This window comes from Trichoderma citrinoviride (genome assembly GCF_003025115.1).
Source record: "Trichoderma citrinoviride strain TUCIM 6016 unplaced genomic scaffold BBK36scaffold_6, whole genome shotgun sequence".
Classification (NCBI taxonomy): domain Eukaryota; kingdom Fungi; phylum Ascomycota; class Sordariomycetes; order Hypocreales; family Hypocreaceae; genus Trichoderma; species Trichoderma citrinoviride.
Window position 1 is genome coordinate 1,120,316 of NW_020194714.1, and position 16,644 is coordinate 1,136,959.

General features: G+C 53.9%; 4 protein-coding genes across 4 annotated transcripts; 3 read left to right on the plus strand and 1 right to left on the minus strand.

The window, feature by feature from the left end:
• Window positions 1-8,228: 8,228 nt before the first annotated feature.
• BBK36DRAFT_1135227 (protein phosphatase methylesterase) lies at window positions 8,229-9,712 on the plus strand. The gene is made up of 4 exons (XM_024892563.1): window positions 8,229-8,455; window positions 8,533-9,353; window positions 9,416-9,584; window positions 9,637-9,712. Exons 1-3 carry the CDS (start codon window positions 8,253-8,255, stop codon window positions 9,580-9,582), a joined length of 1,191 nt encoding a protein of 396 aa, XP_024750312.1. The 5' UTR covers window positions 8,229-8,252; the 3' UTR covers window positions 9,583-9,584; window positions 9,637-9,712.
• Window positions 9,713-10,764: 1,052 nt separating this feature from the next.
• BBK36DRAFT_1168507 (hypothetical protein) lies at window positions 10,765-11,496 on the plus strand (the record flags this gene model as incomplete). Its single annotated transcript, XM_024895191.1, has 2 exons — window positions 10,765-10,833; window positions 10,957-11,496. The coding sequence occupies 2 exons, from the start codon at window positions 10,765-10,767 to the stop codon at window positions 11,494-11,496; spliced, it is 609 nt and encodes a 202-aa protein (XP_024750313.1).
• Window positions 11,497-12,040: 544 nt separating this feature from the next.
• Window positions 12,041-13,346, minus strand: BBK36DRAFT_1140756 (selenocysteine lyase; the record flags this gene model as incomplete). Its single annotated transcript, XM_024893405.1, has 2 exons — window positions 12,041-12,159; window positions 12,215-13,346. 2 exons carry the CDS (start codon window positions 13,344-13,346, stop codon window positions 12,041-12,043), a joined length of 1,251 nt encoding a protein of 416 aa, XP_024750314.1.
• A 985-nt stretch (window positions 13,347-14,331) lies between these two features.
• On the plus strand, window positions 14,332-16,582 carry BBK36DRAFT_1135228 (hypothetical protein). Its single transcript, XM_024892564.1, has 14 exons — window positions 14,332-14,482; window positions 14,567-14,622; window positions 14,656-14,739; window positions 14,776-14,892; window positions 14,935-15,225; window positions 15,262-15,429; window positions 15,460-15,579; window positions 15,616-15,687; window positions 15,730-15,745; window positions 15,776-15,802; window positions 15,836-16,054; window positions 16,085-16,128; window positions 16,162-16,223; window positions 16,257-16,582. The coding sequence occupies exons 1-14, from the start codon at window positions 14,422-14,424 to the stop codon at window positions 16,468-16,470; spliced, it is 1,551 nt and encodes a 516-aa protein (XP_024750315.1). The 5' UTR covers window positions 14,332-14,421; the 3' UTR covers window positions 16,471-16,582.
• The last annotated feature ends 62 nt before the right edge of the window (window positions 16,583-16,644 follow it).

A 16,644-nucleotide genomic window follows, 5' to 3' on the forward strand; every position in this document is an offset into this window, starting at 1 on the left:
TCGAAAATTTGGGGGACTCCATCGACAGACAAGTACGGCTGTGTATGGGCGTGTAGGTACTTGTTGATATTGTCTGCTTACCACCTGCCCATGGCAAACTCATCGCGATCCGGCCACGACACTGGTGCGAATGTCTATCCCAACTCACATAGGGTTTGCCGCTAAAAGCCTGTCTTGTCATTTTTAACATGACCTCAGGGAAGTTTGATTTGCCGGAGAGCTTCGTCTCGGACGACCAATAGCGTTGCCCCAAAGCCAGCGGCCGGAAAAAAGCAAAAAGAAGGCTTCGAGAACCGACAGCCAGGGCCAGGTGAGACTTGTTCCAAGCTAGTCGGCGGCTTACCTCTCCTAAATCTTCGTATGGTAGCCGTGTCTCGGCATATTGTATAGGGCAACGTACGGAGCAGGAGACCAACAGCCCAGCGAAGCAGCTGTAGTGTTAATAGTATTCTTGCTATATCGGAGTAGCAGGATGATGGGAACACTGGCAAGGGTGAGGCTGGTTGGACCAATTATTAGCTGCACTAAAACCAGAAAAGCAGAGAGGCGGCGCTGCATGGACAAGGGCAAAATGGAAGAAAAAAGGAAAAGAAAGAAGAAAAGGGTACAAACCTTGTCTGACGCAAGGGAGACGAGCAAGAAAGGCCTGGGGAGTGGTGGCCCTGCCACAAGAGAGGGATCCCCTGTCCAGGCATCTGCCGGTCCCAATACTTTCAGCTCAACCAGTTGGCTCTTACTGGAGTCCTTGCCGTATAAGCAGATGCATCGTCTGCAGGGCTGGGGAGAAAAAAAAAATCGCAGTGCGGGCTCCTCCGTTCCTATTCCGTTTTGATAGAAAGCGCCGGCATATGCACGTACATACATGTACATGATGCTATAGCGTTGTTACTACCTACCTAGTGTGGCAACAGTCGTGTATCTCAGCTCTCAGTGCACGGAGTTAAGCGGCACAGCGCTGGAAAACCAATTCGCGGTTCACGACGAGCAATTGCCTTTGCGCGTACTGTACAGAGTACGTCGTATGAGAGAGTCGTATTGGGGAGTCGTACCAGTTAGGCGACGCATATCAATTGTCCGAATGGGCCCAGGACTCGAATCTCACTTGCTGGTCTCGGAGAAGGCATCGAACTGCGCACAATCCCCACGTTCCCGCGTTTTAGGGAGGCGGCCAGGGCCAAAGAAGCCAAAGGCAGCCAGGTCCGTTCCATGAGATAATCTGCGGCCGTCGTCGACCGAATCCGAGCCAGCAAGACTAACTCGTAAGCGATCACGGTAAGCAGCATTAGGGACCTTGACGCCTCCCAGAACAAGTAAGCAGACGGCGTGACTTGCGTAGATGCATACCACACTGAGCCATGCATAAGAGGTAGCATTCTGACGAATCCTTCACGTAAGGCAACATGAGATGCCCTAATCGAAAGTAAAGCTTGCGCCCGTCATGAGCAAACATTATTGCCCAGTCCCCGGTTTCATCTCTCTCTCTGTCTCCGTAACACTCCTGACTTTCAAAGACCAGGCTCGCTTTGCAGCGGTCAAATTCACAATGGCGGGCTTCGAAGGTGCAGTAGAAGTCCGGATCACCAGTCTCCATTCTCCGCATACCGGCGCGAATAGCAGCAGTCCTACCATGCGGCGCGGCGTTGGTTCCTCGTAAATCGTCGGTTCTGTGCCTGATCCACGCTTGTGGGCGAAGCCAACGATGCAGTCCAGTCTCTTAGCATTCAGACCGACAACGTTTCATCTGGGCATCTCTCCACTCATCTCCACCCGGAGCAACTCTGCTCTGCAATCTAAGGTTAGCGAGTGGGCTTAGACAGCAGCTCGCAAGCCGGGCAGTTTGCGGCGACTCCCACCGGTCAGTGTCTGCGTCATAAGCGATCCCGGCTGGCCAGGCTAGCTCTGGGAGAGACTGTCTTGGCCGAGATTTGAATCGAGGCAGGTATGATTAGCGCTGTGTCAACCAACGGTGCAGCAGGGTCGAAAGACAGGATAGGTACGGAGCAAGGCCCGGGGCAACGATTGGCCCTCCGTATCCTGGATTTGGTCAGGCACGCCGTTTGCACCGAGTACGAAGCAGTTATGCCAGCTTTGCCCTCGGAGTACGAATACATGATCCATACCTAGGAGAAACGAAGCACGGCGTAGGTCCGAAGGATTCGGGCTGTGGTTGTTTGTGGTGGAGACCGTCCGCACACTTCCGCCTGTCCCTGTGGCATAATCCGCGTGATAAGGCTTAGACCTTGTGGCGTGGCCGCGGAACGGTGGATCGAAAGGTAGCTGATGAATAAGTGCTATTAGTTGGCCAAACCAGCCCTGGGTTCAGAAGTTCCTCTCCATTGGACTGCGTCGGATATACGTGTACTTCGTACTTTGAGCGAGTAAGAGAAGAGATCCACGCCATGACGATTACTGCTCGTACGTGTCGTGGCAGCACACTGTCCACCTCCTTCTCCTCCGAGTTGCTGCAACTGAAGTTGGCTTCATAAGCAATCACACCATGAGGGCTTCCAGAGATGCCATTGTTCCATGCCAAATAGTCTAGCAGTACATGCCTCGGCAGCATCAAGCGCTGCGCAACACGCATAGGTGTTTTGTACCTCATACGCACATACGGAGTGCTTCGTACTTGTATGCATGGTGCGTGTTAGTACACGAGTGGATCGTAGAGGCGGGAGGCTTAGCACGGTATTCCGTACTCCGTACTCCGTAATGGCCCCTCGGCAGCTCCCTTGCACGTTGTGCCATCCAGGCCCGGTCCCTGTCAAGGCGCTGCGCTTGTTCTAACGCCCTTTTGCCAGCCTAGTGGCAGGACTTGGTCCATCGCAAGCAAAAAGTGTGACCGACCACGGCCAATTTGTGATGATACCTGGTCGCAAAATCGTGTTGTTAGACGACTCCTTGCTAGTGGAAGCCGCTGCTCCTGCTTATGACAGTCGTGGCAGGTGATCCTGAAGTCAGACAAGGTATGCGTTGGAGGCATGGACATCGGCACTGTGAATCCCAACCTGGCGGATGGATATCCGGGTCCAACCGAAGTTGCTGCGGCCAAGAGATATTGGGTTCCTTGTATGAGATGATAGGAGTTGGTTGTATATTATCGAAGCAGCGGACGAGGCAGTGAGCAAAAGAGGAGCCCTTTCATCCACGGCCGCCAGCATGCCAGTCTGCTATTTCATGCATCTATGTGTTGGAAAAATTATATGAACCTTCCGTCGTATGCATGCGCAATGGCCACGCTTGAGAGCCGATCGCGATCGACCTGGCGACTGACTGTCCGTGCGGTTCTGCAGTGAGGAGAAGGGCAGCTCCCGGCTGTGACGAAACGGCGCTCGCAAGGCTGATGTCGGGGAGACAAAAATTCCCCATTAGCGCGTCGGCCGAAGTGACCCTGCCACCATCTGGCCAATTCAGACGGCGTTTATCTCCTGTTGGTGGGCCGAGGTTGAAGGTTTTTGGCCTTGGCAAGCACGGATCAGAAGCCGACTCCCCCGTACAAGTAAGATCATGCTGGGATGACTTTGATATTGGCAGGTGTCGGTAGGTACAGCACATACAGACGCGCTGTGTGGTTGGTTCGTGGTTGGCGCCCAAGATGCGACGCAAGATGTGCGCCACGCATCTGCGCATCTCAGCTGCTCCAGGTTCTCGCGCCCCGTGCGACATCGGTGAAGCTCTTCCCTGTGGTATCTGATCAAAGTCTGGGTCAGGCGCAGCGCGATGCAAGGGACAGAATCTCAACTGATGAAGCCGCGGCCCTGCATCTCATCTGGAAGCGGCCAATCCACATCGGCGCCAGACGGCTTGGCCACTGGACTAGCTGCCTTGATCCGACTTGGCTCAGCTGCCTGCTGGGCACTTTGCTGCCCAATGGAGGGAATACGAATACCAGAGTGAAGAGGACAAAGAGATGATGATCAGGCTGGTGTTGGGCTGGGAGGAATTGAGGACATTGAAGCTGAAGACCAGGCTGCTTGGTACCTGAAGGTAAGAGCTTCCAAGTCGCGATTTGATTTCTTGGTACGTCAGGTACGGATTACCGTCTGGGAAAGAACGGCAGGGCAAGGTACCCTATTCAGGTAGGAGGTACTCTGGACATGTGCCAAGAGCCATGGCGGTACTTTCCCAGCTCTCCTAGCAGGTTCTCGTGATACTTCTCAGTAAGTACCTCAGGTGGTCCAACTCTTAGGTCCCCCGTATGGAGGCAGTTGGACGAATTGAGATGCCATCGTCGCCTTACTAGCAACTATTACTCCTGCTGGTTTGCACTACTAACAAAGTCCCGTTCAGACCCGTTCCCCGTGCTCCAGGCAGTTCATCGACAACACCGGCGCAAATCTTGAAATCCGTGCCTAGAAATCGCTCGAGCCCCGGCATGTGGCAGTTGCTTCCGAAAGGGCCCCGCAAGCCTCCGAACCAAAGCTCGGTTCCAACGCACCAAAACTGTTAAACGCTTGGGAAAGAACTGCAAGTTGTGCTGTACTTTGTATGGAGACACTGCTAGTACCTGGCCGGACTATTTCAAAAGGTACCCGCGCCTATCGTGGGTGTTGCCGGGTACCGCCGATCCAGGTCCTTGGAGGTCGTCGGTTGGCGTCTGTCGTACTCGTACTGTTTACTTTTGGAGCAGTTCCCGCATCGGAAGCGCAGTGACTCCGCAGCTCTTCATGTGCAGCTGCTTCCCCGGCTGCTCGCTGAACGATTGCGGTTTAGAGCCTCAATCTACAGGAAACAGGTTGGTTCCCCGAATTTCACGTAACTGGAATATCCTTGTTTCGTGCTTCGGCTACCGTCTTGTGTCTTGCCTGCCAACAGCTCGCTTGCGGCTGCCATTGATTAAATCAGACCTGTCACAAGTCCGATTTGAGATGACCGTAGCAATACTACCCAACGGGTACATTAGGACTGCTCTGCTGCCTTAGTACAAGTATGTATCGCCGGACTGGGTAACTGCAAGGACGAACATGCATGTTGCTGCTCGATATAAGGACATCTGCCCAGCAGGTGCTGAGGTATGTAGGTACGCTTGTATAAATTCGTCTTCTCCTATCCACTCCCTTGCCTGGCGTCATTTAACTCTTGTTGGTTAGATTTCACGCCCGCACCTCGCCTCTTCAGGATTCATCGAATCCTTGCTCACAATCTACTCCAGACAATCAGGCTTTTGATTAGCCGTTGATCGGAGCAGCGCCTTTTGCTTGTATGTATGAGCCTCGTTAGGCATCACATATGGCGTGGCCTTGCTGCGTAGGTATGTACATACAGTCTCTCTGGTCGATTAGTAGTTATTCGCAATCTCTCATTCGTCATCAGAAGCATTCATCTGACCTTGCCGATGCAGGGGAACTCCTGCTCTTAACAGTCTCTGAGAATGGATGAATCTTTCAGGCAGGATATGGGCATGCGAGTGTGCACGAGTTCTGTTCCAGCAACACGAACCCCTACTTGCAAATTTTGTCATCCCATGTCAACAAAAAGGCAAATCGCCGTCCACCAAATGCAGCTAACAACTAGGCCAAACTGAGAGTTGACAAGCCTCCAGGTCCGATTCATGAGTAAGTACCTCGCAGATACTTGCCACCTCATCTCGAAATCTCTGCGAGATTCGATTCTCGATGCCCAACAGCCCCCCGTTAACGCGGCGACTTCCCGTTCGGCTCGGCCCTCTCCGTGTAAGCACCTAGACTACGATTCTAGGCGGCATTGTGATGCTGTCTCATCGAACGCTTGACAGTAATAGTGCCAATTTTACAACTTTATAACTCATCAAAAAGACAGGTTTGTGCATCGGTCGACCGACTAGTCACTAGTCACCCTGCTGCATGCAGACCGGGTTCTCAATAGGTTGACACCGGTTGAGCTTGTCGATGACCTGCAGGGAGACCGGCCACAATGCCTGAAAAGTGCCTTACTGCACGCGCTGTATTACGAGTACTCGCCAGCAAAACTCCGTGCCTTGGAAACTGGATGGGTGGTTGTATTGACACTTATTATTAGGACCGGGTGAAACAGCTGCCCCAAGGAATGTTGCTTGATTGCCAACTTTGGGCAAATCTTGTCTCAAATTCTCTGAAAACCCCCGGCTCTTTCATACACCATCGGACGAAACTCTCCGAGCCACTCATCTTCGCTTTGGCTCCTATTGCGAGCTCTTATTAGACTACTTCGCAGCTCGAGGAAGAAGTGAATCTCTGCTGCTCGAGGTGCACAAATTTGTCCAAATCATTGAGAGGTGTTGTCGATGAGCTGAATCAGGGGTTTGGCACATGCCTCTGCATGCGTGTCTCTCTTTGATGTGCCAACCCTTGGCAGCCAAGCAATAGTTGCAGGAACTATTGGAAGACATCGGGTACGTGTACCAGCATTAGCCGACACCACGATATGAGATCTTGGTTCCGTGTGGCTGGGTTCGGAACCATAACCATGGCCTGGGAACATGCGGTGTGTAACCCGAGCAACGGGGGGAAAGAAAACACCGCCGGTCTGCCACTATAAATTTGTATGTGATGGGCGGCGGTGTTTTCTTTCCCCCTCTTGCCGAGCTAATGTGTTGTCTCAGGATACGGCGCACGAGTAGGCTTTATCAAACGTCGGCGCCGTGTCTCTAGTGAAATGACCTTTTTCGGGGACTCAGCATCAGGACTACTACTGCATCTTCTGAGACACCTCTCAACTCATTGGGTCCATCACCGCCAGAGCGTATGATAGAGGATATACTCGTCCGTACGCTCAGCTACAATATGTTCTATGTTGCTCACTGGTGTCAATTCTGATTGCTGACAAATACTCCGTGCAGCTGACGAAGAGATGGTATGATCATTTCTCTTGAAATTGAATGATGGGTATCGGAGATTTTACACATGTCCCCCATCGATATGAGTGGCTCAACCCACGAGGAGATACTCAGGAGCTGCCGGGCTGCCACCTTGGCACCTCGCGGGCCAAATGAGCTGTCGTCCTTACGCCTCCCTGCATGCTTACTCGGGATATTGACCTCTGAACCCAGCTGCATATCACTTAATCAAGTTTCTCGCTCTTGCGGAATACTGAGGGAGCATACGAGCATATGGACGGACCGCCTGGACTCAATCCTACATCAAGGGCGGCGCTCATGCAATGCGCTGCCGCCAAGCAATCGACCGAGAGTCTTTTACTTATGCTTGAATCAGACACCGCCCCCTGACACCAGCCAGTACAACTCTCGATATGTGAGATGCTAGAAGATTCTTTGTGAGAACGCGACTAAGATATTACGCGCCATCGTGATTATGGTTGTGTGGCATCGTGCTCAGGGCTGTGTAGCATCAACTTCAGACGAGGGAACTGTGTAAGCACTTCTCTCAAGCTTCTCCTTAATTGAATAGGCTATCAAAATGAGATGAATAGTCAGTTAAGAGAAGCATCGTGGGTTTGCGGATTGGGCATGGCTGTGTAGCATCGGTTGAGTCTTGTCAGCTTTTAAGCTCTTTCAAGAAGGGTATTACAAGGAGAGATGACATCACGTATTACACGTTGTTTCTATCCTTTTTCTCGACTTTGAAGAGAACTTGGAAGCATGTCAAGAAGAAGAATCCTTGAACCTCTGCTAAGAAGTCGTTGCCCTATATCCAGAATGGGCCACCGTATACTAGTATGATTCTTTTGTGCTTTGTCCTTTCGGTATCTGCTCATTTTAATTATTCATTTTTCGCCTTTGGTGTCAGGATCGAGGATTGCGAGCATACATGCAATTAGACATTCTCTAAGTACTTACTTTAACTGATGCTGCGGTCAATTACATGACCAGAAACTAGATCGTCTTCTTCAACCTGTCACCAGAATACCTTTTCCGACATGTAGCTGAGATTGAGTGTCAGTTTATTGTATCCGCACTGTAAGATAATCCGTGGCCTTCGCACAGAGCACAGTGTGCACGTCCAGTGTCCCCACATGAGCAATCTGATTGACCAACCAAGCAGCTCGCTTCACTTCACTGACGTTGTTCCGTAACCATGAGCTACATTCTGCATACAGACAAATCCTTCAGCCCAAAGTACGGCAAGCTGATATTCTCACACAGCCATATCTCTCGTTGCCGTCTAGCCGATATTTGACGACTTTATATTGATCAACGACACACGACGCAGCAGACTGCCAGTGATTCAACGTCATCATTCGCCCTTCCACGGATCGTCTAGAACCCCCGCATCTGCGAATGGCTGGACCTTGATCAGCACTCCTCCATCTGCTGTCGTGCTTCAGCAACGGCAACCATCATGAGCGACCTACAGCGAGCTTGGGCCAAGTCAAAGCTCGGGCTGGCCCCCGAGCCCTTTGCAGAGCTGGACGAGGCTGAGGAGGACCAGGTGCCGGAGCTGCCAGAGGGGCTGGACGACGATTCCTCCTCGGCCTCTTCGGTATCTTCGACGGGGACAATCATCCCGACGCCGAGCCAGAAGCTCTTTGCTCGCCCCCAAGGGTAACTAACACCTGAGCTGGAACGGTGGACGGAATTTTGTTTGAATGAAAGGGCTGTCGGTGCTGACGGGTACGCAGCGTAGCGAGGGGCCGGACGCTGGAGCAGATCCCTTGGACAACGTACTTTGAACGAGAGCTGTTCCTCAAGTCGGAGACCAACCCGGATGTGACTTACCATGTCTATCTCAGCTCGCCGTCGGACAAGGGTCCTTTGTATGTCATGCATCACGGAGCTGGATCCTCGGGGCTGTCCTTTGCACTGGTGGGGGCTGAGATACGGAAACGACTGCCCAATGCCGGCATACTTGCAGTCGACTGCAGAGGACACGGCTCCACTACTGCTCCCGACGGTGCAGCTCTGGACTTGCGGCTGGATACCTTGTCCTCTGATCTGTTTGCCATGGTTGAGGGCACAAAGAAGCAAATGGGCTGGAAGGAACTGCCGCCGATAGTCCTGGTGGGCCACTCCCTAGGCGGCGCTGTGGTCACGGACCTGGCCATGTCTGGGAAGTTGGGCACGGCTCTTCTGGCATATGCCGTCTTGGATGTCGTTGAGGGTTCTGCGATGGACGCACTCCAGAGCATGCAGACTTATCTGTCGACGAGGCCCGGAGGGTTCGCAACGGTCGAAGCAGGCATCGACTGGCACATCAGGACCCGGACCGTCAGGAACTCGGTTTCCGCGAGAGCATCAGTGCCGGCGCTGCTGGTCTGGGACGAGAGCAAGGACGCATCGCGCCCGTGGAGGTGGAGGACGAATCTTGCGGCCACGCAGCCTTTCTGGGAAGATTGGTTCGTGGGCTTGAGCAAGAAGTTCTTGGGGGCTCGTGGTGGGAAATTGCTGCTGCTTGCTGGTACAGATCGACTGGACACGGAGCTGACCATTGGCCAGATGCAAGGTAAGCCTGGTGTATATGTTGAAGGCTACTCTAGATCGCACTGACACGGCGATCCCTTACAGGCAAATACGCTTTGCAAGTGTTCCCTGATGCAGGGCATTTCATCCACGAGGATAAGCCCGAGCAGACTTCTGTGGCTCTTGTGGACTTTTACCGGCGGAATGACCGCAGCGCATTGGTTCTGCCACCCAAGGTCTCTGAACTTCTGAGACAGGGCAAAAAGGTGTGATGCGGGAGTTGTTGGAACAGGGCTGGACACCTGGAAGTGCCTACCTGTATCTGGTGGGTGGATATATGGCTTCGAGGCGTTTTGAGAGGAAATAGCATTTGCGTTACATGTAAACTCTGGTGCTCACGCTCTTACTTGCGCCACATTATATAGACTGTTCACGATGGCAAGACATCAAACTGTATGCTCTCACTCGAGGTGTTATCTGAGGATCTAGGCTGCGGGCACGGGTGATGAGGTGCTGAGCCATTATGGAGGTACACATGGGCTCAGTTGTCTCCTCTACAGAAAGTCCCTCTTACTGTAAGGTATCATCAGAAGACCCGCGTATACAATCCAAGGTGGAGGTTTCAGGTAGGTACTCGAGGCGATCTTGACTTGATCTTTAGTCGGTTCGCGGAGTGCGGAGAATGCACATACAGGTATTATCCGCCAAATCTCTCCGCCAGTGAAGCGATATATCCAAGTCTGTGCTGTCCTGCTGTCTCAGTCTGTCTAATTACCTACCTAGGCATCGAATTGAGGCTATTTAAAAAGCACATATAACATGAAACGGAATGCCCTGACAGCTGTGACGTTATTGACCTTGAATGCTACACTCCCACGACCAGTTGACCGAGTACGAACAAGAACGCGCACCTCAGAAGAAAGTCATGAGACGTCGGGGCACCCAAAGAGTCCATGTCCGTCGAGCCTGAGATTCCCACGGCCGCGATTGGCCGCAGCCCCTGGAAATCCCGCCAGCAACTCGCCGAACCCTTTCTCCACTGGTGGCTTCAGCACCATCGACCGCCTAGGGAGCGCTGAACGAATAGGCGCCATGCCCGCTAAATGCGCCCCTTCCCCAGGCCCGCCCAAATCGGGGGCGCGGAACGTCGCTAGCGGGCCCAAACAGGGGAAGTTGAGCAGCCCAGCTTTTGGGGCTAGTGCCTGATGCGATGTTGGTGCAGGTGCCATCCATCCATGGTGAAGCCATCCATTCCGTTCCTGCTATGACCTTCCCTTGGCTTCTCCGATCTGGTTGTTTTCTTCTTTTGCCCCTGCATCTCCAAGTTTTATTGTGACGCTCAGCCTCTTTTCCCATCTTCCAGATCCAGACTCTACAGCCTGCATTATTGTTGCTCATCTTAGAATCAAATCGACACCCGTTACCCAGTACTATCTTCTGTTTAGTCGCCCAAGATGAAGGCCTCCGTGCTCTCGCTCGTCTTCCTGTCCGGCCTCGCCGCCGCTCAGATCCCGAGCTGTGCTGTAAGTCAGACAATAACCATGGCGCCAATCAGTTCAGCATCCTCACAGGCTGCAACAATCGCTCTTAATCACATGGATTCTACGAGAAGCAACTCCCGGATTGCCGACTAACACGGTACCTAGACCGGCTGCGTCACCAAGTTCACCACCGGCAACTCCATCGCCGGCTGCGGACAGCTCGACATTGCCTGCATCTGCAAGAACGCCGACTTCCTCAACGGCATAGCCTGCTGCCTGACCTCGGCATGCGACAAGGACGGCCAGGACCAGGCTGTCCAGTACGCCAAGCAGATCTGCTCCTCCGCCGGTGTCTCCACCCCAGACAACGTCGTCTGCAACGAAAACTCGTCGTCGAGCGCCGCCGAGTCGTCTGCTACCCAGTCTGCGACTGCCACCGACGACTCTGCCACGACTGCCACGACCGGTTCTTCTGACTCCTCCAGCACCGCCGAGTCGTCCGAGACCACGGCCGCCGATAGCTCTTCTTCTGCTGCCCCTGCCACGACAAACTCGGCTTCCCGAACCACCGGCGGCTCCTCCACGACTGCGGCCTCGCAGACGGCTGCTTCGACTTCGCAGACGAGCACCAACGTCGCGGCCCCGCTGGCTTCTGCCGGCAGCTTGGTTGGTGCGGCCATTGCGGTGCTGGCTGCGGCCTTGTAAGCTGTTGGCCAAACCGCCCAACGAGATAACGAGAGGCTTGGGCAGACATTTCTTGAGACGTCCCATGGTGCTGGGTCCGACAACATGTTTGCTTTGGTGGGGGGTGCAGATGTAACGACAATACGAGCTGGGCGCGATGGGTTGTTTGATTAAGCGAGCCATGCTTTGTCTGCTAAGGGAGCTGTGAATCGCTGGGATACCATACCATAATACCGCGTGCTACCACTAATTTACTTAATACTCTTGTGTTCACATGCCCTTTCCGTCAGTGTTATCAGCATTGAAGGCAATGATTGTTTGAGGAGCTTGGTGCGCAATGTTTGAGGCACCGTTTACAACTGACCTATCGTGTAACACTTGAGATGCTAACTCTTGTTCAGATGCGTTTAGTGACGGTGTGTCTTGGGATTGCATGAGTGAGATTTCACAACAGACTGGTGTCATGATAAGAGTCTGCTATCAGTGACTCATTGGCATGATCTGAGTGATATTGGCTCCAATATTTCCGTCATCACTCAGGTACGCTCTTCATATCCACTGAGTTTCAGCTAGTTTCTTCATCGTCAGAATCCTCATCCGTTCCGGCTTCAGCTCTGCTTGCTCCGCTACTGCTCTTGTCCAATACATCTTGAAGTGCTCGGATAAGCCCTCTAACGTCGTCCTCTGCGAAAGGCCAGTCAGCACATCTTGTCCTCCATTCAGTGACATGGAAACTCACGCGTGTTGTAATGCACCATGCTGACTCTCACAACCCCATCCTTACCCAGTCCCAGCGTCTCTCGAACAAGCCGGTCCGAGTAAAATGTCCCCCAGCGGAACGCAAAATTCGTCACCTTTTCCACTTCTTCAACGAGAGCCTGGGAGGTCCATCCCCTCACGGAGAAGCTGACGGTTGCTACTCGACGGTCAGTGTCCCCGTCTGGCTCGCCATAGATGGTGATGCCATCTCCTCTCGATCTGAGGAAGGATAAAAGTGCGGACTGAATCAGCCCTTCATAATCGACAAGATTCTCAAAATTCCCTAGGTACTCAGTCACCTTCGGGATGGACTGCACCAGCTCGTACGAGCCGCCTGCAAGGCCCAGCTTGTCCTCCAAAGAGGCAGAAGGGTTGAAGAAGTGGCCCAGCGATCTCAGGTGAGTCTGCGCGCTCCAGCTACCGTAGAGCATGGAAACATGAGGCCCATAGACCTTGTACCATGAGAAGCAGTAAAAGTCGACGCCAAACGCCTTGACGTCGATGGGTCGGTGAGGAGCATACGCCACGGCGTCAACACAGAGGAGAGCCCCGACGCTGTGAGCTACATCTGCTATGGCTGGCACGTCGGTGATTGTCCCCAGGATGTTGCTCGCGTGCGTGCAAGTGACCAGTCTTGTCCTGTCCGTGATGAGGGGCTTGAGGGTGTCGACTGTGAGTTTGGGGTTCGGGCCGGGGGTTGGCCTCCACCACTTGAGGACGAGGTTCTGCCGCTCTGCCAGATCGACCCACGGGGCGATGTTCGCCTCATGATCTATGCGAGACACGACGATTTCGTCGCCGGGCGCACACTTGAGGGCGTAGGAGAGATTGCGGAGGAGCTGCGTGGTCGAAGGGCCAAAGACAATCTCGTCCGGGTCGGCGTTGATGTACCGAGCAGCGGCCTGGTAGCCGGCCCTGTACGCGGCCGTCGCCTTCTTGCCGACGGCGTACGAGGCGCCGAGCTGCACGTTGGTCGAGCCGAGGTAGTCCTTGATGGAGTCGATGACGGTGCCGAGGGTCTGGCTGCCGCCGGCGTTGTCGAAGAAGACTTGGTCTTGCTGGAGGGCGGGGAACTTGTTCCAGATGTCTTGTGTGTGGTAACGGAATGTCATGGCTGCCCTGGATTGGAGAGTGAACTGTTGTGAGTGGCGGCGGGCGCGGCGGGCGAACTATCAGTTGATGGGGGCTGCTATTGATGAGGCGGGGGAACTTGTATGCTTGATGGTTCTTGATGGTCGAGATGAGGGGACGTTTGAGCAATGATATGTGATGTTGCAATCGAGAGCGGGATCCCCTCACCCCGCCAAAAGATTACTTTCCGTTTTCATTCGGTCAGCATAGTTTTGTAAGCCGACAGAAAGATGAGGGGCAGCCACGCAAATAATGAAGGGTAGAGGTTAAGGAGTGGCATTTGAAGTTGATTGGACTGACTTTTGTACTGAAAAGTCAATTCCCGTGAGGCATCAGGGGTTGGTTTGCGCAAAGAGGGGGGGGGGGGGGGGGGGGGGGGGGGATCGGTTGCGGTAAAGGGTATGCCAGCCAGTCAGCCAGGCAAGGAGGAGGATACAGGCAATCTGCCCAGTTGAGTCGTATAGAATTCGCTATACGGCCAGGGAGCTATAGGTAAGACCTTGGGTCATTCTTATATTAATAGAGACCTTGTCCCTCAACCAGTAACCACGGTAATGCACCTGATCCTCTCTCAGACATGAAAACAATGTCAGAAGCAAGGCAGCCGAAGGAGGGGACTTGCGTGCTGGGTAGGGCTTATAGATCATTTCTAGGTAGGGAGCCTGATGATGTTTCTGGTCACAGTATCCCGCGAGGTCGAATTCGTCCATGGTTGACTGCCATTTGATCACCGAGGACACTGAAAGGCTTACCAGCTCGCCATTCACCAATGGTTGAAGATGGATCATGAAAGCTCGAGGCAGGTGAATGCCTGTCTTACCTGGGTTTCCATATTAGGAAATTGACGGCATAAGGTAGCTTCTAATGGTGGGGGAGGGAATAACAGCTGGAGCGGCAGAAAAAAAAAAGTTGGGGAGATTTGATGCGCGCCAGCAATCGGCTGATCTCGCAACTCGCCTCATACCATTTCCCACCTCTTTGCGAAAATTTTCTTTTTCCTCCTCCTTCTCGCCAATTGACATAGCCAGAGTCAACTGCGCAGATTCCGCCGTCAAGATGAAGAGAAAGGCGGAAGGCTCTGCCAGAAAAGCAGCCGGCAGCAAGAAGCCCAAAACCTGTACGCCCCCTCTACAGCAGATCCAGCCTCTTCTGAATTGTCGACCTGATGGCCCTTTGGGTGCTAACACATTAGAAAACGCAGCCATCAGCCCAGAAGATGCAAAGAAGCGCTTCCGCAAGGGTCTCTTCGACGACTCCGTCCTCAGCTCATACACAAAGGAATACGCAGAGTCCTCGCCGTACAAGCACGCCGTCATCCACGAGCTGGTCGACGACAAGCTCCTCCGGTCGGTTCGAGACGAAATCCGCGAAAACGTCCAGTTCACGCCCAAAGAGACGGACATTTACAAGATCCACCAGTCCGGCGACCTGGCCAACCTCGACGGCCTGGACGACGAGTCCCTCGCCAAGCTGCCCTCTCTGCTCGCCCTCCGCGATGCCATCTACTCCGAGACGTTTCGAAACTACGTCTCCGGCATCACGGGCTGCGGCCCGCTGAGCGGCAAGAAGACGGACATGGCCATCAACATCTACACCCCGGGCTGCTACCTGCTCTGCCACGACGACGTCATCGGCAGCAGGCGAGTCAGCTACATCCTCTACCTGACCGATCCCGACACGCCCTGGAAGCCCGAATGGGGCGGCGCACTGCGCCTGTTCCCGATCCAGGAGATCAAGAACAAGGACGGCGAGATCGCCAAGACGCCGCTCCCGGACCCCGTCAAGGTCATCCCGCCGGCCTGGAACCAGCTGAGCTTCTTCGCCGTCCAGCCCGGCGAGAGCTTCCACGACGTCGAAGAGGTGTACCACGCCGAGACCAAGGCGCAGCTGGAAAAGGACGGCGGCCGCGTGCGCATGGCCATCAGCGGCTGGTTCCACATCCCGCAACTCGGCGAGGACGGATACATCGAGGGCGAGGAGGAGAGGAACGCAAAGAACAGCGGCCTCATGCAGCTGCAAGGCAATCCCGCCCAGTATGACGCGCCGCAGGCAAACCCCGTCAAGGTCGACAACGCAAATGGCGGCGAGCCCGAGTTTGGAGAAGAGGACCTTGAGTTTCTGCTGCAGTACATTGCGCCGACGTATCTCACGCCGGATACGCTGGAGCAAGTGTCCGCGCACTTTGAGGAGAACTCGAGCATCACGCTTGCAGACGTCTTGTCCAAGAGATTCTCAAACAAACTGCGAGAGTACATCGAAGCACAGGAGAGGGCCACCCTCCCCGAGAAGAGCTCGGAGATTGAGGAGTCCACCTCGTGGAAAGTCTCCAAGCCGCCCCATAAGCACAGGTTTCTCTACCAGCAGCCTTCTGCGTCAGGCGGTTCTCCGTCAGACGACTCCCCCATATCAGAGTTGCTTGACAAGCTCTTGCCTAGCCGTCAGTTCCGCAACTGGCTGCAGGTCGCAACAGGCTGCACCATCGAGAGCCACGACGTCCTGGCCCGGCGATTCCGTCGCGGGATGGACTACACCCTCGCCACGGGCCACGAGGGCAAGCCACGTCTGGAGCTCAATCTAGGCCTCACTCCGACACCGGGCTGGGGGGACACCAACGACGAAGACGACGAAGACGAAGGAGACGAAGAAGAGGCAGAAGAAGCCCAAACGAAACCCAACGGGAAGAAGAGCAGTAAAGATAAGGGCAAGGGCAAGGCCAAAGCTGAAGAACCGGAGGACGAGCCGGTAGAAGTCGGCGGGCACGAAGTATACATGGCTGGCGACGACGACACGAATGAGGATGCCGCGGTGTACAAGTCTAGCGGAGATGATGACAACATCTTGTTCTTCCAGGCGGCGGCGTGGAATAAGATGACGCTTGTGCTGCGGGACAGCGGCGCGCTCAAGTTTGTCAAGTACGTTAGCAGGAAGGCGAATGGGGACCGGTGGGACATTTCTGGTGTTTTTGAGGTGGAAGAGCAAGAGGAAGGTGATGACGAAGAGGATGGCGATGACGACAGAGAAGAGGAAGATGAAGAGGAGGAAGAGGAGGAAGAGGAGGAAGATGGTGACGACGAGGAAGAGTCCTTTCAGGGGTTCTCGGATTAGACAAAAGCATCGGGTAAACTAAATGCTGTAGAGATTGTATTTTTACATTTCATCTAATATGGCCTCTTGAAGAGGCAGGGTATCCAAATTAAATTCGTCCCAATTGTGCTCCGCATGCGCCTGATCCATGATCCATAACCCCATCATGATCCCCATGACCGTGAGATATTACAA